We start from the raw sequence: 25,738 nt of genomic DNA, 5'->3' as shown, positions 1-25,738 counted from the left end.
CCCTCCACCCAAGTTCCTTTCCTGAGTTCAATTATCACAAAGCTTCCAAACTCTATGGCCATCTCCGTATGAAAATGGAGGGCCATCATTAGGCCATCTCCTAATGAAAACTCTATCCTCAGGGATAGCTGGGTGGCTCAGTCAGTTAAGCGGTTGCCTTCAGCTCAGGTCATGATCTCAGCATCCTGGGATCGAGTCCTGCATTGGGGTCCTTGCTGAGCAGGGAGCCTGCTTCTACCTCTACCTGCCACTCTGCCTCCCTGCTCTCTCTTTCTCTGACAAATAAATAAATAAAATTTTTAAAAAACAAAACAAAACAAAAACCAAACAAAAATGACTCCATCCTCAGACTGACAAAAACCAACTCTGTACCATCTACTGCTTTCTTTCTTTTTTTTTTTTTTTTAATTTTTTTTTCATCTACTGCTTTCTTGAACATCTGTTTCTCTTCAGCTAAGTGGTGGGATGCTAGAAATTGACACAGGAAGGGCCTGGGCCCTTAGGTAATCCCTTATCACGATTCTTTTTTTTTTTTTAAGATTTTATTCATTTATTTGACAGAGAGAGATCACAAGCAGGCAGAGAGGCAGGCAGAGAGAGAGAAGGAAGCAGGCTCTGGGCCGAGCAGAGAGCCCGATGCGGGGCTCGATCCCAGGACCCTGCGATCATGACCCGAGCCGAAGGCAGCGGCCTAACCCACTGAGCCACCCAGGCGCCCCTTATCACGATTCTTGAATCACAACAGCCGTGTTGGGAAATTTTACCCACAGGAGGCTGGATTTGCCCTGGGATTTCTGGCAAGAAGAAGACACCTCTTCTTTAGCAGTGAGGATGGCTGAAATAGAGAGAAGGGACCTAACATATAGAAAGTTCTTAACATGTGCCAAACTCTATATATTTAAATTTTTAGCATAAGCCTTGGCCATAGGTGTCAATCCCTAATCATATTTTGAAGAATTTAAGGCTCAGAGGTGTTAGAGTCTCGCTCGAGGTCTTAAAGCTAAACCGTCAAATTAGGAGTATTTGGGTTGGTTGATGACATGGTTGTGACCTGAATCATGCAGCCTGTGGAGATAGAGGTGCCTTTGCTGTCTTTGAAGGTTAAGACTTTTCCACCTTTTGTCTGGTTTGAGGATTTAATCTTCAAAATTCACTGAACTCCCACATGGCAGTTCCCCTTTGATATTCAGAGGTATGTAACTTTCATAGACAAAGTACCTTGCATTTAACTCAGTACCTAGATCCCTAACGATATTGAGCCCGTCATTCGTTGGTTATTTATGCTGTCAGATACTGAGCATGTCCTATGTAGAAGTCACTGGCCCAGGAGCTAGAGGTAGAAGAGGCTGAATATACAGAATCTGGAAGAAGGAAAGGCCCTGGGTTCTGGTGTCATCATCCTTCTTGATTCTCCCCACAAGTCTCTGAGGCCTTTCCTGGGGGGGCTTCTAGATAAGGCTGCTCCTAAGGGGGAGGAGATGGGTATGGATGGAGGGAGTTTTCTTGCCACCTTACGCCCATTTACTATGGTGAGTACAGTCACCACAAACACATGGTAAGGTGCACAAAGCTGGGGAAATGAGACAGAAATACAGAACTAATAGAAATAGAGAAATATTTTGAAGGGGAGAATTTGTTCATTTACTTAAAAATAATAGACAAACCCTCTAAAGCTTGTGATGCATTGCTTCGTGGTTTATGGTTTTCAGGGGGCCTTTTCCCTTGGAGAAAGTCTTCTGGGTTTAGAGAATGCTAGACCAGAGGGAAGGGCAGAATTATAATCCTAATACTGCTACCGGTTTGCTGAATGATTCCCGGTGAATTATTCAACCTATTTATGTGTCAGCACAGAAATGGAGAGAGCGATGTCAGATATGTCACAGTATGTTTTCTGTGGGATCTCCAGTAAAAGGATTATGATAAACAACAGCTATTCTGTGTGCATAACAGAACACAGAACACAACACAGAACACTTCTGCTTTTTTTCCCCTCTGGTTCAGAAGAGCTGACACAGGCTCACATTGTTGTTGGCATAAAACCCTTGGGAATTTGAAAGTTTATGGAGTTAATAAAATCAACAGACACCTGTTATTTGCATAGTGCTCTATGTTGAATGGTTTATAAAGTATTTTCATATATCATCACAGCTGATACTCACCCCACCTGCAAAATGGAACTAAAGTTCCCATTTTATACCTGAAGAAACTTGGGTCACACAAATCATCCAGGTAATTCAGGCAAAGGTGACTTACTTTATTTTTTACTTTGCCTAAACTATGTAGAAAATTGTCACTTTAATAATTTGTGATAATGGACCATCACAAATGCCATTGCCATACAAACAAAACACAATCTTCTTTTCTAGGGACATTGCCCATCCCTGCACAGACCCCACACCCAGAGTCACCAACATGTAGCTACTGTAAATCACCAGCAACTCCAAACCCAGCCCACAACAGTGAGGGATCATCTTTTCCAGGATTGTACAACAACGTCTGGGAGTATTTTGGAATGGATTGGCTTTTTATTTTTTTTAATTTAAAACAAAACTTTTAAAAAGACTTATTTGAAAGTAAGAGAGTAGCCACAGGAGAGCATGGGGGTGGGGGCAGCAGGGGAGGGTAGGGGTAGGGAGGAGAGAATCCCAAACAGGCTTTCCACTGAGCATGGAGCCCACTGGATCCCAGCCCCTGAGGTCATAACCTGAGCCAAAATCAAGAGTCAGATACTCAACTGACTGAGCCACCCAGGCGCCCTGGGTTGGCTTTTTAAAAAAGTTGTTTGCGTTCATTTGGGGGATTGCCAGCTAAGATTCAACTCAGTTTGGTTTTTTGTTTGCTTCTGTGAGGGAATGGAGGCTGAGAACACAGGGAATGCTTAGAGAATTAGCATGGGAAAATAATGATTTAAAAGCTTTAGGCACATAACTAATTAGCAGTCCATCAACAGCAAGGCGACTGCAACTATCTGCCCCTTTGTGTGTGGGGTGGGGGGGCCGGGGCGGGGTCGGTAATGGTAAACAGGTAGGGCCTTGCTCTCCTATTGGCAAAAAGGGCCGGTTGTCCTGGCGGGGCAGCACGGTATATAGGCCTCTAGAGGCAAGGCCTCAGTGTGTGCAGGAGTGTGTTCTGTTCAGCCCAGTTTTGGGGTGAACGCTGATAGATCTGTCAATGCAGTTGGGGTGAACTTGGGAGGGGCTCAGTTTTTCTAGACTCGTCCCAGCAGGGTCTCTCCCTGGTGAAGCTGGTAGCACCTGGGGTCCTCCTGCAGGTCCGGGTCCTCCTGCAGGTCCAGGCCCTCCGCATTAACATCACCGTGATGAAGGTGCTCTGCTGCGTGCACTTATTTGTTTCCAAGTGTTTGCCCCAGGCAGGCACCCACGTGCTCCGAGGTCTCGCATACAAGGGCTCCCCAGGGACAGAGCAGGGAGGAAGACCTGTCTAGGGGTCGCCAGGTGACAGGGTACACTCGCGGGGGCGGTATGGGCTAGGGAGAGTCTGAGCCCCTGCCCCCACCCCAATTATCCAACAGCTCCTGGTCTGCGTTCGCCAATACAGGCCTCCGCTTCGGCTACGACCCTTGCCCTAGGGTCCTCCACTTCCAGCGAGGGCCCCCAAACCGCCGCCCTCCCCAGGTCCCCGCTGGCCCCGCAGCGACCTCCCCCGGCCCGGCCCTCACGGCCGTGCTGGCCCGTCGCTGGGGGCGGGAACCTACCCCCACCCCGCGGCGTCCCCTCCCCTTCACTTCCCCCTCCCCTCGGTCCCTCCCTCCCCTCCCCCCGTGGCGAGGCGGCGGCGGCGGCGGCGGCCGAGGCTGAGGCTGAGGCGGCGGCGGCGGCGGCGGCGGCGGCGGGCGGGGCTCGGCTCGGGCTCCGCGGGCGGGCGGGCGGACATGGCGGCCAACATGTACCGGGTCGGAGGTAGGAAGGCTCGGCCCGACCCGGCCCGTCTGGGAGCGGGCTCCGGGAGTAGGGGATCCGGGCGAGTTCACCTTAACCGCCGGGAGCTGCGGGCGCCCGGGCCCAGGGAGCAGGGGCGAGGGGCGCCGGGGCCCGCAGAGGGGGCCGGGGCTCCCCACCCCCGCCACCCGCCCCTCCCCCGACCGTGGCCCTCCGGGGGCCGGCGCCCACCCTCCCCCTCCGCTCCCACCCCTGCTCAGTTTTCTAGGGCCAGGCCTTTACTTGGGGGGTGTGAATTCTCAGACGCCCCCTTCCAGGACGCCCCCATTGGGTATCGGCCGTCGAGCCCCCTAATAGGGTGGTCTTTCCCCGCGTGGCTTTCAGGCAGTGGGGGGTTGGAGGGGAGCGGGGAACATCCCCCTGGCTCTACTCCTCCCCTGAAGTGGGAGTGTGGGGTGGGGGAGATGGGGGCAGAGCCGGGGGCACAGCTGGACAGGCCTGTTTGCGGGGACAGGGCCCTGCACCTCTCCTTCCTCACTACCCCTCCCGTTTCTTGCCCAGCCCCCCAAGATGGGGCTTAGTGGGGCCGGGGCACTGCAGCCAGAGGTGGGGAGTTGAGCTCTGCCTGGACGTTTGCTCTGGTGACTGCCTCCTTCCCAACCTTCTGCAGAAGAGAGAAATAAGGTCAAACAAACTTTCTCCCTACTCACGACGCCCTCCTCCCTCTTTCTTGGTAAAATAATAATTCAGATAAGTGGCGTGTTTGTGTGTGAGACTTGCTCTTCTCTGCTCATTAGCTGAGCTCCTGATGGATGGTGGTGGGAATGGCCTGGACAAATGAGGCCAGTTTGCAGAAGAGAGACTGGAAAGAGCCACTAAGATAGACAATAACAATGCAGCCCAGCCTTTCAAATAAACACACAGTGGGAAGTTTCCAGGGAGCCTATTACATGAGAGGAAAAGCCACACTTGACAATTTTTATCTTTTTTAATTGAAAGCCTGCAGTGATTTTTTTAATAACAGGACCCTAAATGGATCTGGATTAAATTTGGTAAAGAGCCTAACAAAATCCCGGTATCATCTCCAGAGAGCTCTTTAAGAAAGGGAACCCCCTTTCATGCCCCCACCCCCTCAATCATCCCAAATAGAGCTGTGGGAAAGTTTGTCAATGTGTTTCCTCTCACCTACTCTGCTCACCTGATTTTTTTTTTTTAAGTTGGTGATTGAAATGTACTTTGGGCTGCTAAGCTTTTCAAGATGCTCTGAATTTGTCTTAGGTCAATAGTTTCATGTGAGAAGCATACTCCAGGGTAAATTGGATTGGAGGGAAAAGATGTGGAAGCAGTTATAGCATGAAAGACATGTTTAGTCAGCCCTGACTACCCGGTGATGAGAAGAGTCTTTTTGTTTATTAGTAAAGAAGTGATGTGTGACTCGAAATACTAGGAGAACTTGATAACACATTAATTGAAATGAAAATGCCAGGAAAATAGTAGGCATATGAGAAAATATATTAAAGTTGTATTGCTTTTCCCCGGGAATGAATTACGCGCTTCATTTTGAATGTGCATTGCCTAATATAGAAAGTCATAGATTGACAAATGTGAACTTTCTGTTGAAAAGATTAAGCTCTTTACTTCCTTTAATTACAGATTATGTCTACTTTGAGAATTCCTCCAGTAACCCGTATCTAATCAGAAGGATAGAAGAACTCAACAAGGTATCTATACACTGAATGTTCAGGATTTTAATATTAAAAAATAATTGTTTTCCATTGAAGGGTAATTAGGTAAAGGGCATAAGGGGTGATTTTACTTTCATTCCTAGACTCTTTGAAAGTAGCGATTGCAGAGTAGACAGTCATGCAGAATTCTGAATATTCTTTTGCTTTGTATAATTACCTATGATATTAAATGTTACGAAGTATTTAACATCTGCAGATTTCCTCTGATTGCTGAGAGCTTCTCAAGGCAGGGCACTCCTGTAACTCAATCCCTTTTTTACATTTAAAGTCATAATTGTTTTTCTCCCTTTTTGGTGGATTATTATTTTTCTCTTCTAGCTTTAGAAGGAGAAATCTAGGAAATAAAGTATTAAAGGGAATTTATAAAATTTTGGATTAGACTGACTAATAAGAATACAGTTTTGGTACAATGTAAAGTAGCTTCCTACTTTAGGCCTTAAGTAAATAAAACTTTTATATTAAGGTTTGTTTTTGATTGCTTGTGTCTAGGACATCAGAAGAATTGTGACTTTGCAATAGGTGAGCTTTTATAATGGGGGCATATGAAAAGTCATAAACAGTATGAACCATGGATTACTAATGGTGCTCTGGTTTCCTCCCAACCAACTTTGAAGGTTATTTTTATAGCTTTAGAGAATTCCTAGTGTTAAAATGTTGGGGACTGTCTAGCTATACATTTCCCCCAAAGTACCATGTAGAGATTGGGCCAATTCTGAGTCCCAGGAAGCAAAGTCTGATTTAGGGCATTTCTGGTTTATGAATGCTGAGTTTTGTTTGTTTTTTTAAGATTTTATTTATTTATTTGACGAAAAAGAGAGAGAGAGAGAGTATTGTGTGTGTATGTATAAGCAGAGGGAGTGGCAGGGAGAGGGAGAAGGAGGCTCCCCACTGAGCAGGGAGCCTGATGTGGGGCTCTGTCCCAGGACCCTGGGATCATGACCCGAGCCAAAGCCAGATGCTTTGCTGGCAGAGCCATGCGATGAACCCTGAGATCTTGATTTGCTTCTGGAGAGATCCCCATGGACCTTGCATTTATAAAAATTCTGTTGTATTTGAGACCACCACCAGCAAATGAAGAGAATGGCTTTAGGATTAGATCAGTCTGTGGGTGGGAAATGTTGGAGCATTATTCTGATCTTCTGTTTTATGTTACTGATGTATAAGAGTATAGCAACTTGAAACTGTTTATTAGTTTATTTAGAGAATTAATTAGGATACAAAGAAAAATGTTGGCCTATGAGATATATTCTCTGCCTGCTCCCTATCCCCCTGATCTCCATTCTTACTGTTCTCTGCCTTGCTCATTTAGCTCTAAGCACAGTAGACTCTTGGCTGTTTTCACATGCATATACCTTAGGGCCACCAAGTTGTTTCTAATCCCCTGTGTCTTGCTCTGCCTTACTCTTTTCTCCATATCATTTATCACCTTCCAGTATACTTCATTATTGTGTTTATTTTCATTGCCCATTTTCCTAGTCTAGAATGTAAGCTCTGTGTGAGGTGATCTTTTCTGTTCACTAATGCATCCCAAGTGCCTTAGAATAAGTGACTGGCACATAGTTAAGGCATTCAGTAAATATTTGTTGAATTAATGAATTTCTCAAATGTCTGACGTTAATGCTTGCATGTAGCTTTACCGTTTACAAAGTATTTTGATTCATTCATTTTACAGATATTTCTGAGGACCTGCTACCTGCCAGGCATTTTTAGATATGTGCTTTTAGGAATTCAAGGGTGAACAAAAATAGGTCTGGTAGTGGAGACAAGCATTAGCCAAATAATCCCACAAGTAGAAGGAAAATTGCAGCTGTGCTAAATTTGCAAACATCAGATCATGGTGTTCTGGAAGCATATGATCTGGGGATTCATATTTTTACTTTTTTTTTTTTTTTTTTTTTGCCTCAGAATAACCTTAAACCTTTAGGATAGATGCATCCTGGAGTTGTTGTGAAGGACACAGTGGTTAAGTGACTGGGTTGCACACCTGGCTTGAACCTGGCTCATTTCACACTCCTTTATCATTATATTACTCTTCACTCCAGAAGTATCCCACACTCTCCATCCTCACCTTCTCACTGGCTGTCTGCTTTCAGCAGAGAGTCCTTAATATATTAATGGTTTTATGCAGGCTGGGGAGGACTGAATTATGAGAGAGTAGACTGTACTTTCAGATGGTAGCAGTTTGAATGAATGGATTATTGGTAAATAAGTCAGATTGGCTAAATACTAAATATTTACATAGGGCCATTTAAAAAAATATTTATTTATTTGGAAGCAAGAGACTAAGCAAGAAAGAGAACACGAGCTGGGGGAGGGGCAGAGGGAGAAGCTGACTCCCTGCTGAGCAGGGAGCTTGATGTGGGGCTCCATCCTGGGACTAGCATCATGACCTGAGCCAAAGACAGACACTTAACCGACTGAGCCACCCAGGCATCCCATACATAGGGACTTTCTTTTTTTTTTTTTTTTTTTAAAGATTTTATTTATTTATTTGACAGAGATCACAAGTAGGCATAGAGGCAGGCAGAGAGAGAAAGAGGAGGAAGCAGGCTCCCCGCCGAGCAGAGCGCCTGATGCGGGACTTGATCCCAGGACCCTGAGATCATGACCTGAGCTGAAGGCTGCGGCTTAACCCACTGAGCCACCCGGGTGCCCGGGACTTTCTTTCTTTCTTTTTTTTTTTTTAAAGATTTTATTTATTTATTTGACAGAGAGAAATCACAAGTAGATGGAGAGGCAGGCAGAGAGAGAGAGGGAAACAGGTTCCCTGCTGAGCAGAGAGCCCAATGCGGGACTCAATCCCAGGACCCTGAGATCATGACCTGAGCCGAAGGCTGCGGCTTAACCCACTGAGCCACCTGGGTGCCCGGGACTTTCTTTTTTTTTTTTTTTTTTTAAAGATTTTATTTATTTATTTGACAGAGAGAAATCACAAGTAGATGGAGAGGCAGGCAGAGAGAGAGAGGGAAACAGGCTCCCTGCTGAGCAGAGAGCCCGATGCGGGACTCAATCCCAGGACCCTGAGATCATGACCTGAGCCGAAGGCAGTGGCTTAACCCGCTGAGCCACCCAGGCGCCCCGGACTTTCTTTTTTTAAAAAAATGTTTTACTTATTAATTTGTCAGGTAGAGAGAGAAAGAGATAGTACAAGCAAGGGGAGCAGCAGGCAGAGGCAAAGGGAGAAGCAGGCTCCAGACTAAGCAAAGAGCCCAATGCAGGACTTGATCCTAGGACCCGAAGGCAGTTACTCAACTGACCGAGCCACGCAGGCGTCCAATAGGGCCTTTATTTCTGAAATAATGTGGAAAGGATATCTCATTTTAAATAATTCATTAAACAAATATTTATTGAGTACCTGTTATGTACCAGGCACTAGACTAGGCTCAGATATATAACAGTGAACAATACAGACATGTTTTCTGCCCACACAGAGTCTCCATTCTCATGGGGGAGTGGGTACATGAAAAAGGCAAATTAATAGGCATAAAGAAAATAGCAAAAATGATTTTTTTTTTTTTTAAGATTTATGTATTTACTTGAGAGAGAAAATATGAGTAGGGGGAGAGGCAAAGGGAGAGGTAGAGAGAACCTCAAGCAGATGCTGTGCTGAGGAGGGAACTTGACTTGGTGCTTGATCTCATGAACTGAACCAAAACAGAGAGTCAGAAGCTCAATAGACTGTGCCACCCAGGCATCCTGATGTTAACTTTTAAGAAGGACATAAATAAGAGCATTGACTTAGCAGAGGTCCCTTCTTTTGGATAGAAAAGGAAAGGATTTCAGGGACATTGAATTTGAGGCCTAAAGAATAAGAAGGAGGTAGCCATGGAAGAGAGGCCACATTAGTCTTCCAGATAAAGGCCCTGAGAGGATCAGAGGTTAAGTTGGCAAAGTGGGAAAAGTTAACATGATGGGAAATCCAAATAATGAATTTAATTACACTTGATATATTCTAATCAAGCTAGGATAGGAAAAGACATTAACCTAGAGGCTCCTGGCTGGGTCATTTGGTAGAGCATGTGACTCTTGATCTTGGAGTCATGAGTTTGAGCCCTGCATTGGGTGTAGAGATTACTTAAATCAAAAAAATTAAAAAAAAAAAAAAAAAAGGACTTTAACCTATTTTATTAAATATCTATTTTTGGAAATCTCTACACCCAAAGTGGGGCTTCAACTCAGGACCCTGAGATCAAAAACCAAATATCCTGCTGACTGAGCCAGCCAGGAGCCAGGTGGCCCCTGTTAATTATCTTCTGGATAGAATGTGTTTTTATAACAAAATTCCTAGGATAAGCTGTCAGTCACCATTCTTATAGACAATTCATTTTTTTTTTTTTAAGATTTTGTTTATTCATTTGATAGAGCATAAGCAGGGGGAGCAGCAAGCAGAGGGAGAGGTAGAAGCAGGTTCCCCACTGAGCAGGGAGCCTAACTTGGAGATCAGGGCTCAATGGCTCCATCCCAGGGGCCTGGGATCATGACCTGAGCTAAAGGCAGATGCTCAACCAACTGGGCCACCAAGGTGGCCCCAAAATTCCCTTTTACAGAATGGATTCTGGTTGTTTTTTTTTTTTTAAGATTTTATTTATGTTTTTGACAGACAGAGATCACAAGTAGGCAGAGGCAGGCAGAGAGAGAGAGGGGTAAGCAGGCCCCCTGCTGAGCAGAGAGCCTGATGAGGGGCTCGATCCCAGGACTCTGAGATCATGACCTGAGCTGAAGGCAGAGGCTTAACCCTCTGAGCCACCCAGGTGCCCCTGGATTCTGTAGCAAAAAATCCTATTTGTAATGTTACTTGTTCAGTTTGAAAGCTGGACTACAATATTTCATTTTTTAAAATTACAGTAATAACTTTTTTAAAAAGATACTATTTTTAAGTAATCTCTATACCCAACACGGGGCTCAGATGCATAACCTCAAGATCAAGAGTTGCACCCTTCACCAACTGAGTCAGCCAGATGTCCCCGGTAATAGATTTTTTGTCTCAGTTTTTTTTCCCTAAAAGTTTTGGAAACTTTTAGGTGCAAAAGTAAATATCAGTTGATGAGCACAGTTCAACATTGATTATCTTGTATTCCCTTTTTTCCTCTCTCCTAATTTGTACTCAGATATTATGAAGGTGATCTGTTGGAGGAGGAATATAAGATTAAAATTATGAAAACAACTTTTGGTTAATTTTATTTAGTTACTGTTGAGGTTGGGTGTTCTTGTAAAGATTGTGCCTGCATGCATGTGAGAGAAAGCTTTGGGCTCGTAGTAACAGTATAGTTTCAGGAAGTTTTAGAAGTTAAGCTCGTGAAAAAATTAGCATGTTACTTGCTATTTTTGTTTTGTTTTTGATGAGTATTTTGTAAAACTTGTGTGTACCTTCATAGTCTGTACATTTTATTGGCCATGTGACTTGTTCTGAGATTCATTTTACCGTTTCGTGCCTTCTGTCATTTTGGTTGGGAGGGGGGAGTCACTAATTTCTTTGAGTGTTTGATGATGCCTTCTACCTCCATCTGCATTTGCATATATAGGAATTTGCACATAATTTCAGGAGATTCCCTCATGAAACCCAAGGTAAGACACCTCCTACCACTTGGGATCTCTTGGGGATAAGGACAGAAATCAGGAAAGGAAAGTCACTTTTCCCTTGTTCTTTACTTTAGGCAAACCACGCACTTTCCGAAATATAAAGTGTATGTGTAGTGGGTTTCTTGTTTTGTTTTTGTTTTAATAGTGTTTCCTAAGTTGGGATAGAAACAGACATGAGTGTAAGGTTGACTAAAATGATTTTAGGGGCGCCTGGGTGGCTCAGTGGGTTAAAGTCTCTGCCTTTGGCTCAGGTCATGATCCCAGGGTCCTGAGATTGAGCTCTGCATCTGGCTCTCTGCTCAGCAGGGAGACTGCTTTCCCCTCTCTCTCTGCCTGCCTCTCTGCCTACTTGTGCTCTCTCTCTGTCCAATAAATAAATAAAATCTTTAATAAATAAATAAATGATTTTAGAGCTTAAGAAAAGCCCCTTTTCGATAGAGGATATTTTAGTAAATGTGCTTGACAGAATAGGGATTTAAGAGGCTGCAACCTAAATGGAGAAAAGAACACGGCAAAGAAATTGCTGTCGTTTTGGCTTCATCTTTTTTATGTTTTTTAAGGATTTATTTATTTATTTGAGAGAGAGAGAGAGAGAGCTCCCATGCCCCATGAATGGTGGGGAGGGGCAAAGGGAGAGGAAAAGAGAATCTCCAGCAGATCCTCTGCTGAATGTGGAGCTGGACACTAGGGCTCCATCTCCAACCAACTGCTTAACCAACTGCCCCACTCAGGCACCCCCCCCTTTTAAATAATTTTTTAACCTTTTTTTAAATTTTAAGATTTTATTTATTTGACAGAAATCACAAGTAGGCAGAGAGGCAGGCAGAGAGAGAGGGGTACCAGGCTCCCTACTGAGCAGAGAGCCCGATGTGCGGCACGATCCCAGGACCCTGGGACCATGACCTGAGCCGAAGGCAGAGGCTTTAACCCACTGAGCCACCCAGGCACCCTTCAGGCACCCCTTTTAAGGTTTCAAGTAATCTCTCCATCCAGTGTGGGGCTTAAACTCACAACTCTGAGATCAAGAGTTGCATGCTCTACCAACTGAGCCAGCCAGGAGCTCCTAACCTAGGTCTTTAGAGCGGTACATGGCAAACTATTTGTGCTGAAAGATTTTTAAGAAGATTCACTATCTCAAACTGCTTTTATAAAGTAAAATTAAAAAAAAAAATAGAAAAATTAAGTTCACAAGTCTTCTTTTTCTTTCTTTTTTTTTTTTCTTTTTTAAAGGTTTTATCTATTTATTTGACAGAGAGAACACAAGCAGGCAGAGGCTTAACCCAGTGAGCCACCCAGGCACCCAACAAGTCTTCATTTTTCATTATTAGGTTCAGTAGGTTAAATTTTACCAAATGCTCTAACACACATTCTCAGTCTCTATTCTCATTTCATTATGCAGCAGGAGTTGTAGACTGGGCCTTGGACTACAGTTCGAGTAGCTTAACTTTTGAGGCATGCTTAAAAGGATGTGTGTGTGTGTGTGTGTGTTTGTAGAGGGAAAGAGGAATACTGTAGTTATAAAATACCTAATAGCTAAGTGTGTGCATCGTTTAGAAGAGACTGTTTATTTTGAACTATGCCCCTCTACCTCAAGCAGGTTTAAATAAGAATTTAATTAGTTTTGTAGCGTATTCCTAGTGGAGGAACTCACTAGAGAGGTAGGAAAAATATGCCTTTAAATGCTTGCTTTTTGTTTTGAACATGCTTTTGTCTTAAAACAGAACTGATAAGGGCGCCTGGGTGGCTCAGTGGGTTAAGCCGCTGCCTTCGGCTCAGGTCATGATCTCAGGGTCCTGGGATCGAGTCCCACATCGGGCTCTCTGCTCAGCAGGGAGCCTGCTTCCTCCTCTCTCTCTCTCTCTCTCTGCCTGCTTGTGATTTCTCTCTGTCAAATAAATAAATAAAATCTTTAAAAAAAAATAAAAAACCAGAACTGATAAAGAGCTTGTAATCATAGTCATTTGATAGATTTTATTTACAAGAAATACTGGCCTGTTCATTTATTAGATTGCTGGATCATTACTTCTGGAGGATGTATTTGATCACAATATTGTGAAGTATAGAAGCACTTTGGTTAGGATTTAATATGATTTCAATTCAAAGGGACAGTATTTCTCCATGACTATTTCTCATTCTAAAATACTGCTACTGAACTTCATAAAATCGACACATTTACTGCAGCATATGTATATTCTTATTTCTTTATGTCTGAATATATCCGTAAGTCCAGAGAAATTCTGAAAATTTGTTCTCAAAATTTTTAAGAAAACTGGAATTTGACTGTAATCTCCGTGTTTCTACAAGGAACTTCGTAATGAATGATTGACCTTGAAAGTTCTCAGAATTCATAAGGAATAGGAGAGTAGGAGCCTGGGCCCCAGCTGCAGTAAATTACAACCTAACTGAATATTGGTTCTATTCTAGACGGTAGTCGAAAATAAATAAGAGCTTCAGTGTTCATAACTCAAAGTTTTTAATACTTTCACATGTGAAGATAAAGAGACTGAGAATATTGACTATTACGGATTCATAGAGGTACCTGGGCTGGAGAATGCTTTTCTGAGTCGTCTGTTCCATTCTGGGCGATGGCTCCCTGCATTCACAGAGCTTCACCATCATGTTTAGGAAGGCTGCGTGATTTTACTCTTAGCCTATGCTTCTGGGAGTGGGTTTGGAGGAGATATGTTTAACTGTCTTGAATGAGTTACATTGTGGCTTTTAAAATTTGGGGTACTAGTTTCTCAAGGCTAATCAGATTTCATTCTCTGGTTCATTAAAGCGATCTGATCACTTTAGTTTAATTAATGCCAGTAAGTTATTGTATGTTTGACATTTCGGTTTCACTTGGAACCTTTGCAAATGCTGCTTATCCTTATTTAAATTTTTTAGCTCTCTGATTATCCTGCAGTTGGGGTTGGCACACTATAAAGAAAGTATTCTTATAATTGTATTGTATTTAGTTTTGTTTTATAAACTACTTGAGTCTACTATTCAGTACACATAACTTTTATTTTTCTTATTTCTTAGACTGCAACTGGCAACGTGGAAGCAAAAGTAGTGTGCTTTTATAGACGACGAGATATTTCGAACACGCTTATAATGCTTGCAGACAAGCATGCTAGTAAGTTAATTGTCTCTTTAATTTTTTTTGGAAAATTAAAAAATGTTCTAAGGTTTTTGTTTTCTATGATAGGAAAAAAAATACTTTTTGTATCACATGTAGCTTTTTGCTTTCCCATTTGTCTTCCTCTTAGTTTAGATGGGAGTAATTTTTTGGGTGGTGCTCAGTTTTTAGTATGTATTTTCTTAGGTTGCATCACATGTATATTAGTCAATACATTGAAATAGAACTCTTTGCAAGTAGGCTTCCACAGACAATCAGGGTAGTGTTTTGCCATCTGCAATTTTCAGTGGTGGTTTTGAAAAGATTTAAATATGAGGACATTTGTACTTTATTGGTATTTTGGAGGACATTTTTCACCTTCTAAAGCAACTGGGTAATAGTTACATTTTAAAAATTATTTATTTTAGGTATATAGAATTAAGTATGTATGAGAAAAAGGTTTGCCAGGAAAAGAAGTGCAAAGTGATATTTAGATATGGTGAATTCCTGTAGATAGCAACTCTGAACCCTTGTTTGTACATTAACCTTTATTTTATGTTTTCCCCCCCATTCAATAGCTTTGACATATTTTAGCTCCTTTTGTCATTTTTTAATTTTAAAATTTGTTTTTCATTTTACTTATCTCTTAAAAGATTTTATTTTTAAGAAATCTCTGCACCCGGGGCACCTGGGTGGTTCAGTGGGTTAAGCCTCTGTTCGTGTCATGATCTCAGGGTCCTGGGATCAAGCCCTATGTTGGGCTCTCTGCTTGGTGGGAAGCCTGCTCCCCCCTACCCCCACCTGCTTCTCTGCCTACTTGTGATCTCTGTCTGTCAAATAAATAAATAAAATCTTAAAAAGAAAAAAATCTCTGTACCCAACATGGGGCTTGAACTCACAACCCTGAGATCAAGAGTCACATACTCTGCTGACTGAGCCAGCAGGCGCTCTACCCCTTTGAGGTTTTTTTTGTTTTTTTAAAGATTTTATTTATTTATTTGACAGAGAGAGATTACAAGTGGTCAGAGAGGCAGGCAGAGAGAGAGAGGAGGAAGCAGGCTCCTTGCGGTGCAGAGAGCCCAATGTGGGACTTGATCCCAGGCCCCTGAGATCAAGACCTGAGCTGAAGGCAGCGGCTCAACCCACTGAGCCACCCAGGCGCTCCTACCCCTTTGAGTTTTAAAATGACAAACCGAATCATAAAGAAAAAAAAAAGTGATTTAAATTTTAAGAAAGAAGAAATATGTGGAATATGAGTAGTTTATTTTGAAGCCATTTTCATGCTACAAAATATATGAGACTAGGACCATATGTATGTGTCTTTTTCAGTTTGACACTGATTTGTAATGCTCTGGTCTTGTAGATCCTAAAGCTTTTGAAGGTTTTGGTAAGGGAGGCTATCATGTGCGCAGGTTTGTTCTGTGTCTGTTTGATAATCACTTCTCCACTGGATCACTGGTTTGATCAGGCAGATTGGTTGTTTCATATGTTAAATTCCTACTGTATTTCCTGCCATAGTTCATAGTGTTTTCTTTTTTTAAAAGATTTTATTTTTTTATTTATTTGAGAGAGAGAGAGAGAGAGAGAGAGAGAGAAAGCGTGGGGGCGGGGCAGAGGGAGAGGGAGAGAGAATTCCAAGCTGACTCCGAGCTGAGTGTGGAGCTCAGTTCCAGAACCCTAAGACCATGACCTCAGCTGAAATCAGGAGTCAGACACTTAACCACTAAGCCACACAGGCACCCATGTAGTTCCTAGTGTTTTAAAATTTCTTTCTATTTTTTTTTTTTCTTTAGAAAGAGTGATATGAGTTCCATAATATTTATAATTTATATATTGACAGATTTAGGGCATTTATATCTGTCTATCCTGTGTGAGACCAAAATACTCCTTTTTCAAATGATATACTAATCAGTTATTTTGGCTATAGCTAAAGTTTATGAATTCAGTGTGTTGTAATAGTGGCTTTGCAAAATTATTTGGATTTTATTTACCATTTACAACATAAGCTTAAGAAAAATAAAATGTCTCATTAATACTCATATACTTCTGGATTTAATTTAGCTTTTAATGTAGCTTCTAAAGTTGCTGTAGCAAAGATAGGGTAGTATAAAGATTGTTAGGGGGTCTGCTGACTGTTCATGGAAGCTTGTAGATGTAGAAAACCAGAATTGTTTAGGCTCTTGGTATTGACTCTTAGAAACTAAATTTAAGAGATTTAAGAGTCAATCAAATAGTATAATGGCAAGCATGTAGTTGAGAGAAAGTCCTGGGTTCAGATTCTGCTTTGCTAGTTTGCTGCTTTGTCTTGGGAAAATTCTTAATTTCTTATTTCCATTCTCCTCACGTATAAAATGAGATTGAAAAAAAAAATCACCTCATTTTTGTTATATATATGTTTTACCAAAATTAGAAAAAATTGTGCCAGCATTGATGTGAGGATTAAATGATCTAAGGACATAAATAGGTGCTTACTAAACATCAGTTGGTTTTCTACCTCCTCAGCAATTTGTAGATCTCTTCTTTGGGTGGATTACCTCTGTCTGCATTTGTCAGTTTGTTCCATCATTTACTGAGTTTACTCTCAAAGGTGGTGTCGGAAGTATCTTACTGTATTTCTGTTTGGTATTGACCAAAATTTCAGGTGGGGAGAATAAAACTGCCTGGATAGTTCTTACTATATAAGAAGGTTTAAAAGGAGGATTATTGGAGAGAGAGTCATACATTGGAAAGATTTCAAAGCTGAACTCCTGGGTGTGGTTGCCACTTAATTTTCCTGAGCCTCAGTTTCTCTGTTTAAAAACCTTTCCATTGTGGACTTCTTTAAACCTTTTTATTACAGAAAATTCCAAACATTCAGAAGTACAGAGAATAGTATAATCCCCCTGATGTCTCCATTACTTTTCTTTAATAGTTATCAACAAATGACCAATTAACTCATCTGTACCCCTTGACATCCCCCTATTTTGAAGCTCATCAGCGATGTCTTAACCATTTCTTCTGTTAATATTGTAGTATGTATTTCTAAAAGATACGGCGTCATTCGGAGTGCCAAGAATATACAGGAAACTCCCGCATACTCTTTATCCAGATTCAGCAATTAACATTTTGTCCTATTGACTTTATCATTCTTTTTTTTTTTTTTTAAAGATTTTATTTATTTATTTGACTGACAGAGATCACAAGTAGGCAGAGAGGCAGGCAGAGAGAGAGGAGGAAGCAGGCTCTCTGCTGAGCAGAGAGCCCGATGTGGGGCTCCATCCCAGGACCTTGGGATCATGACCTGAGCCGAAAGCAGAGGCTTTAACCCACTGAGCCACCCAGGTGCCCCTATCATTCTTTTTATATGTATAAACTGAGTTGTTTGAGAGTGAGTTGGAGACTTCAGTTAGCTTTTCCAAATGCAAGGAAATTGTTTTACATAATCATAGTAGAGTAAACAAGTCAGGAAACCTAATATTCACACAAAACCATTTTTCAGGGACACTTCAGTGGCTCAGTCCTTAAGCGTCTGCCTTCAGCTCCAGTCATGATCCCAGGGTTCTGGGATCGAGCCCTGCATCTGGGCTCCCTGCTTGACAGGAAGCCTGCTTATTTCTCTCCCGCTTCTCCTGCTTGTGTTCCCTCTCTCACTGTCTCTCTCTCTCTGTCAAATAAATAAATAAATAAATAAAATCTTTTAAAACAAGAAACAGGAATGTCTGGGTGGCTGAGAGGGTTAAAGCCTCTGCCTTTGGCTCAGGTCATGATCTCGGTGTCCTGGGATCGAGCCCTGCATAGGGCTGTCTGCTCAGTGGGGCTTCCCCCTCTCTCTCTGCCTGCCTCTCTGCCTACTTGTGATCTCTGTCTATCAAATAAATAAATAAAATCTTAAAAACAAAAACAAAAAAATCTCCATTATTCATAGTCCTTAATCAAATTTCATGTACCAGTGGTTTCTTTATAGCTATATATATTTTTTCTTAGTTTACAGTAAAATCCAGACTCATTGTACTTTATTGTCACTTCTCCTTGTTATGGAACCAGTTTGTGTCTTTGTGTTTTCTGACCTTAATATTTTTGAAGAAAACAGGCCAGTTATTTTGTAGAATAATGCTTAATTTGTGTTCATCTCATATTTCCTCATGATTAGATTCAGGTTATGTTATGTTCTTTCTTGCAGGCTATTTTTTTTTTTTTTTAGGGATGCCACGGAAGTCATGTTGTGTCCCTCTCAGTGTATTGTATTAAGAAGCACATAATTGGTTTGTCTTAATATTGGTTATGTTAGGTTTGATGACTTGGTCAAGGTGGTGTCCCTTTGTATTTAGTAAGTTCTTTTGGGGGGGTACTTGGCAACTATGTGGTCAATCTTTAACTTACTCATTTTTCTTTGATTATTTAGGATTCTGTAAACAGTATTATCAAGTATCTACTTAGTTTTCATGTTTTTTCTTTTATAATTTTTTTATAGTTGTTTAAATCAAGATCCAAATAAGATTAATAGGTTATGATTGATTGATAGTACTCTTCAGTATTTTTTTCCTTGTCCGTTCATTTTTTTAATTGATACATCATTCACATAGCATGAAATTCATTCTTTTGAAGTGCACAATTGAGTGGTTTTTAGTATACCTACAAACCTCTGTAAGTATTACCAATATCTAATTTCAAAATGTTTTCTCCACTGTAAAAGGAAACCAGTTACTTCTCATTCCCCCTTCCTCTCAGCCTCTGGAAGCCACCAGTACACTTTCTGTCCCTATAGATTGTCTCTTCTGGACATTTCATATCAAGGAATCATATAATATGCGCATGTGGGTTTTTGTTGTTGTTGTTGTTGTTTTAAGTAAGTTCTGTGCCCTTCCTGGGGCTTGAACTCAGGAGATCCAGAGTCGCATGCTCTGCCAGTGGAACCAGCCAGGTACCCCTAATAAAAATAATTTGTGTCTGTATTTTAAAAATTTAGCATAATGTTTTCAAGTTTTTTCGATGTTATTGCCTGAATTCCTTCATTAGTTTTTATAGCTGAATGATATTCCATTGGATGGATAAACATTTTGTTTATTCTTCAATTGATGGACAATTTGGGTTGTTTCACTTGCTAGTTACCTTGAATAACTAACTGTTGTGAACATTCATGTACAGATTTTTGGATGGATATTGATTCATATTCCTTGTCTCTGTCCCTCAATATTTGAAGATAACTGGTTATTCATTCTGTAGTTTCCTTTGGTCTGGAGTTGTTCTTTCATCTCTGTTGTATTCTTTACCATGTTTTTTCTGTAGATGGATAGTTAGGTTCAGATTCTAGATGATCTAAAGTCATAGGGTTTTTGGTGGGGAGAGGTGAGATAGTGGATTCAAGATTACTTCTTGAGGTAGTGCTGTGTACTTCTTTTATGAGGTCCATAATGTATTGTTACCTGTTTCTCTCTTTTTTCCCTTAACATTTTACTTAAAAATAATTTTTAGATTTACAGAAAAATTACTAAAAACATTACCGAGAAATCTCATATGCTCTTCATTCAAAATATTTACATTTTACTCTGTTTGCTCCATTATATTTACTCTATTTGCTCTAGTAAGTATTTATTCTGATTTGAACCATTTGAAAGTAAGTTCAAGACTTATTTCCCATAATTCCTGATATATACACAGGTACTTCTGTGTATATCTTTTTTTTTTTTATAGTGTATTTTTTCGTGAAGATTTTATTTATTTATTTGACAGACAGAGATCACAAGTAGGCAGAGAGGCAGGCAGAGAGAGAGGAGGAAGCAGGCTCCCTGCTGAGCAGAGAGCCCGATGTGGGGCTCGATCCCAGGACCCTAAAGGAGAGTTTCTTATCTAACCAAGGATGATAGTATACCAATCTAGATTTATTCAGATTTTGCAAAATTTCCTACTAATGTCTTTAATAGCAAAGAGTAAAAACAGAATTTTCATCTTAAAGATTTTATTTTTTAGTAATCTCTGCACCCAATGTGGGGATTGAACTGAGAACCCTGAGATCAAGAGTCACATGCTCGACTGACTCAGCCAGCCAGGTGCTCATAAAAACATAATTTTTAAATTCTCTTTTTGTAATGTTATCATTGTTGATTGATGATTGCCTTGATTATTTTGTTAAAGTTGTGAAAATTATGCTTTTAGTTCTATCATCCCCTCATTTACTGGGTAGACTATTTCTGTGAAGTGAATATTCCCTACATCTATCAGGTTGATCTTCAGGTTAATGTATCAGGTTAATCTTCAGGTTCAGGCAGGTTAAATTTAAAGGCTTGGATGTGCTTTTTCCTTTTTTTTAGTTATTACCAGTTTTAAAAATAATGAGATGGTTGGTTCCTGGCATGCTCCAGAGGTCACCAGTTTCATCATGAGCTCAAGGATTTGGACATATATCAATTATTATCCCTTTTTTTTTTTTAATTTTTTTTTTTAAATTTTATTTATTTATTTGACAGAGAACACAAGTAGGCAGAGAGGCAGGCAGAGAGAGAGAGAGAGAATTATTATCCTTTTTAAAAAGATTTTATTTATTTATTAGAGGGAGAGAGAGAGAGAGGAAGAGAGGAAGAGAAAGTGCATGCGTGAGAGAGACAACAAGCAGGATGAGGGGCAGAAGGAGAGGGAGAAGCAGACTCCCCACTGATCAGGGAGCCCCTCCCCAGGATCATGACCTGAGCTGAAGGTGGATGCTTAACAGACTGAGCCACCTAGGCGCCCTTCAGTTATTATCTTTACTGATACTCAAAGGTAGTACTCCTTTGGCCAGAGGGCTCATTTAGGTTGGTTCTTGAGTCATTTTGAAATGATCTTAGTAGTCTTTATTATCTTTTTTTTTTTTTTTTACGATTTTACTTATTTATTTGACAGAGACAGAGATCACAAGTAAAGAGGCAGGCAGAGAGAGAGAGAGGGAGAAGCAGGCTCCCTGCTGAGCAGAGAGCCCGATGTGGGACTCGATCCCAGGACCCTGAGATCATGACCTGAGCCGAAGGCATAACCCACTGAACCACCCAGGTGCCCCTAGTCTTTATTATCTTACTTGCTTTTCTGATAAGACAAGATGTTCCAGGTTCATCTTTTACACTTCTTGCCTCACACTTCATCTCTGTGGAGTCCTGGCTCCTTTTACTGGGAAATGGTCTTGGAGACCACAGTCTGACCACAAGGGGAGAGACTTTATTTTGAGATGAGCAGTGCAATGCCTAGATTGCTATGTACTTTTAACAGATTGGATATTTCATGGTGTTATTTTATTTTATATATATATATATATATATATACATATATATACACACACACACACATATTTACATATGTATATATAATATATTATTAATCATATTATATTATTATATATTATATATGTATATATTTGAGAGAGAGAGTGAGCGAGCAGAGTGGGGGTGGGCTGGGTGTAGGAGGGGTAGAGGGAGAAAGCAGACTCCCCACAAAGCAGGACCCTGGGCTCATGACCTGAGCAGAAGGGGGATACTTAACTGACTGAGCCACCCAGGCACCTCTTCTGTTGTCTTTCTAAGAATTAAAAGAAATCTGACTTTAAGTAAGGTAATTTCATGAAAAGCCAGAGTATATACTTTGTTTTTAGAAGCAATGTCGAGGGGCACCTGGGTGGTTCAGTGGGTTAAAGCCTCTGCCTTCGGCTCCGATCATGATCCCAGGGTCCTGGGATCAAGTCCCGAATTGGGCTCTCTGCTCAGCGGGGAGCCTGCTTCATTCTCTCTCTGCCTACTTGTGATCTGTTTCTCTGTTAAATAAATAAATAAAATCTTAAAAAAAAAGCCTTATCAATTCTCTTAATCTATTAGAAATGGAATATTGGGGATGCCTGGGTGGCTCAGTCGTTAGGCGTCTGCCTTTGGCTCAGGTCGTGATCCCAGGGAACTGGAATCAAGTTGCGCATCAGGCTCCCTGCTCGGCGGGGACCCTGCTTCTCCCTCTCCTGCTCCCCCTCTTGTGTTCCCCTCTCTCACTGTGTCTGTGTCAAATAAATAAATAAAAGTCTTTTAGAAAAATGGAATTTGGCTTAAGGAAAGTATGTCAGTTTCAAATGGGCATGGTTCTCAGGAATGATACGGTTTTCAGAAGTGAACTTCATCAGTACTCTTTATGGTCTGCTTCTCATGTTTTTGATGTTTTCTGACATGTATACAACATGTTTATATTGTGATTCCTAAAATGTAAAGCTTTATTTTTTACTTATTTATTTTTAAAAAGTTTTTTGCAAAAGATTTATTGATTTATTTGAGAGAGAGAGAGCATACATAGAGGGGGAGAGCGTGAGGGAGAACCAGACTCCCTGCTGAGCATGAAGCCCGATGCAGGTCTTGATCCCAGGACCCAGGGATTGTGACCTGAGCCGAGGGCAGACGCTAACTGACTGAGCCACTCAGGTGCCCCAAGATCTTGTTTTTGAGGGGCACTTGGGTGGCTCAGTCAGTTAAGTATCCAACTCTTGATTTCAGCTCAGGTCATGATCTCAGGGTCATGTGATCAAAAGCCTATGTGGGGCTCCATACTGAGTGTGGAGACTGTTTAAGATTCTGTCCCCCTCCCCCTTCCCCACTAGCACCCCTTCTCAAAAAAAAAAAAAAAAAAAAAAGTATTTTTAAGTAGTTTTTGTACCCGGTGTGGGGCTTGAGCTTACAACCTTGAGATCAAGAGTTGCATTGTTTCTGGACTGAGCCAGCCAGATGCCCTCCCCTCTTTTTTTTCTCTTTTAAGATTTTATATTTTTAAGTAAAAATTGTAAAGCTTTAGAAAATTAATTTTTTTTTTTTAGTATTTTATTTATTTATTTATTTGAGAGATAGACAGTGAGAGAGAGCATGAGCAAGGAGAAGGTCAGAGAGTGAAGCAGACTCCCCATGGAGCTGGGAGCCTGATGTGGGACTCGATCCCGGGACTCCGGGATCATGACCTGAGCCGAAGGCAGTCGTCCAACCAACTGAGCCACCCAGGCGTCAGTCACCTGCTGCTGTATTTAACCTGTCAGGCAAAAAGTAAAGTGTTTACTATACTTAACAGCTCTCTTCTTTCATTAGAATTTTCTTCCTAACTTCGCACCTGTTGTGTCACTTACTGGGGGATGAAGTTGAGATGTAGGGAAAATGAGATGAATGAGAATAGTCATTTTCTGATGAGTGTTCATTCTTTTTGCCTGTGTGTTTCCACTACAACACGCACACACTTGGGGCTTTGTTGAAGAAGAAAAGGAAGGAAGAGGGCACCTAGGTGGCTCAGTTTTTAGGCGTCAGCTCAGGTCATGATTCCAGGGTCTCAAGATCGAGCCTTGCATTGGGCTCCCTGCTTTTCCCTCTCCTGCTCCCACTGCTTGTATTCCCTCTCTTGCTGTCTCTCTGTCAAATAAATAATATCTTTAAAAAAATAAGGAAAAAGAAAAAGAAAGGGAAGGAAGATGGGGAGATTTATTTATTCTTTCTAAGAATTATAAAACCAGAATTAGCTCTTGGAGAGAACTGGGGAGAGACTGATCCTGCCTACCTTAAGTCCTATTCATATTGTTTACCAAGTTATTGATGGTTCTGGCATTTTTGTATTATTATTTTGACTAGAATCAGAAAGTAGTGTTGACATTCTTAATTAACTAATTATTTTTTTAGTAATGTCTACACCCAGTGTGGACCTTGAACTCCCCACCCTGACACCAAAAGTCGCATGCTCTTCCGGCAGAGCCAGCCAGGCGTCCTTGATCTTAAAATTTTAAATAAGACAGTTGAGGGTGTGGTAAAAGGTGAAGTGACTTCTATACCCAGTTTTTATCACATCCTGGTCTAAGTCATTATGTTCTTATAAAATGTCTTGGTGTCAAAGGGCATTATTGGGAACTTTATTTTTTTAAGTTCATGTAGTATATTTATAATTATTAAAAAGATATAGAATGTTTATTGTATTTTGTAGGATTTTTGGACTTAAATGGGATTTTATAAAATAATCGGTACCTTTATTTATTTATGTATTTTTTCATTTATTTAAAAGATTTTATTTATATGAGGGAGATAGAGAACATGGAGGGGAGGGACAGAGGAAAAGGAGGAGGGACAGAAGCAGGCTCCCTGCTTGATCCCAGGACCCTGAGATTATGACCTGAGCCGAAGGCAGAGACTTAAGCAATTGATCCACCCAGGTGCTCCTTTCATTTATTTATTTTTAAAGATTTATTTATTTAATTAAATTTATTTTTAAAGATCTATTTATTTATTTATTTAATTTGGAGAGAGAGAGTATGGGCAGAAGGACAGGGAGAGAGAGCATCTGGAGCAGATTCCCCTGTAAGCATGGAGCCCAAATTGGGGCTTGATCCCAGGGCTCAAAGATCATGACCTAAGCTGAAATCTCTTGTTGGATAATCAACTGACTGAGCCACCCAGGTGCCCCTTAGCCACCTCTTTTTATAAGATTTGTAACCAGTAATCACAATTGTTACTTTAAAGTATGGAAATTGATTTTTTTTAAAAGATTTTATTTATTTATTGACAGAGAGAGATCACAAGTAGGCAGAGAGGCAGGCAGAGAGAGAGGAAGGGAAGCAGGCCTCTGGCTGAGCAGAGAACCCGACGCGGGACTCGATCCCAGGACCCTGAGATCATGACCCAAGCCGAAGGCAGCGGCTTAACCTACTGAGCCACCCAGGCGCCCTTATTTTTTTTTTTTTTAAATACATCTGCTCTGCCCGCTCCAGCTTGCTTTCCTGGCCTTAGCACACAGTTTGTATATTCTGAGTGCTCACGGTTAGGTTCCTTAATGTTGGGGCCCGGTCTTGATTATCTTCCGAGTCTTCATGTGTCTTGTTCATTATATTTGCGTATACAAATATTTGTAGCTTTAATTTAGCAGGGGAACAAATCTGAAGAACAGCCAGGCTACCAGTTACTTTGTTTCAGGATCTTGGTTGGCTGAAAACAAGCCCTGGTGGTTTTAAAATACGGCCCCCAAATTCTTTGACATTCCTTCCATTGCTAGATGGGGTCCATGTTTTTGGGACCAGTACAGTATAGTGGAAGTAATGCAGTGTGACTTCCAAGACTAGGTCATGAAAGGCCATGCAGCTACTGCCTGCCTCTCTGGGAATGTTTGCTCTCAGGATGTTCCTGCTGGGAACTCAGCCACCCTGCTACGAGAAGGCCAAGCCCCGTGGAGAGGGCCTGGATAGGTGCCCTGGTTGACAGCCCTAGCTGAGGGCCTGGGTGCTGAAGGAACCACCAGCTGGTCCAGTCTCAGCCATTTGAGTTCCAGTTCAAGCCCTGGTCGTTGTGAAACAAAGGCAAGATTGCTGTGCTGTGTCTGAATTCTTTACTCACTGAACCTGTGAAGAAAATATAATGGTTGTTGTTTGTGCCATTAAGTTTTGGAGTGATTCCTAACTCAGCAGTAGTTAACTGGAA

The 25,738-nt window shown here is 41.4% G+C and overlaps 1 protein-coding gene across 2 annotated transcripts in view; it reads left to right on the top strand.

Annotated features, from left to right (window-relative positions):
* Nucleotides 1–3,870: 3,870 nt before the first annotated feature.
* The window catches only part of MTA3 (metastasis associated 1 family member 3), a 161,638-nt gene continuing 139,770 nt past the window's right edge, over nucleotides 3,871–25,738 (top strand). For both annotated transcript variants that reach the window (XR_006386011.1, XM_044261670.1), the window contains exons 1-3: nucleotides 3,871–3,920; nucleotides 5,553–5,620; nucleotides 14,252–14,345. Coding sequence is in view for 1 of the 2 variants with exons in the window: in XM_044261670.1 (XP_044117605.1) it covers nucleotides 3,893–3,920; nucleotides 5,553–5,620; nucleotides 14,252–14,345 (190 nt within the window). In the remaining variant the exon portion in view is untranslated. The remainder of the gene's footprint in view (nucleotides 3,921–5,552; nucleotides 5,621–14,251; nucleotides 14,346–25,738) is intronic.

Source organism: Neovison vison, chromosome 8 (genome assembly GCF_020171115.1).
Source record: "Neovison vison isolate M4711 chromosome 8, ASM_NN_V1, whole genome shotgun sequence".
Classification (NCBI taxonomy): domain Eukaryota; kingdom Metazoa; phylum Chordata; class Mammalia; order Carnivora; family Mustelidae; genus Neogale; species Neogale vison.
This window is presented reverse-complemented; position numbering and strand designations above follow the sequence as displayed.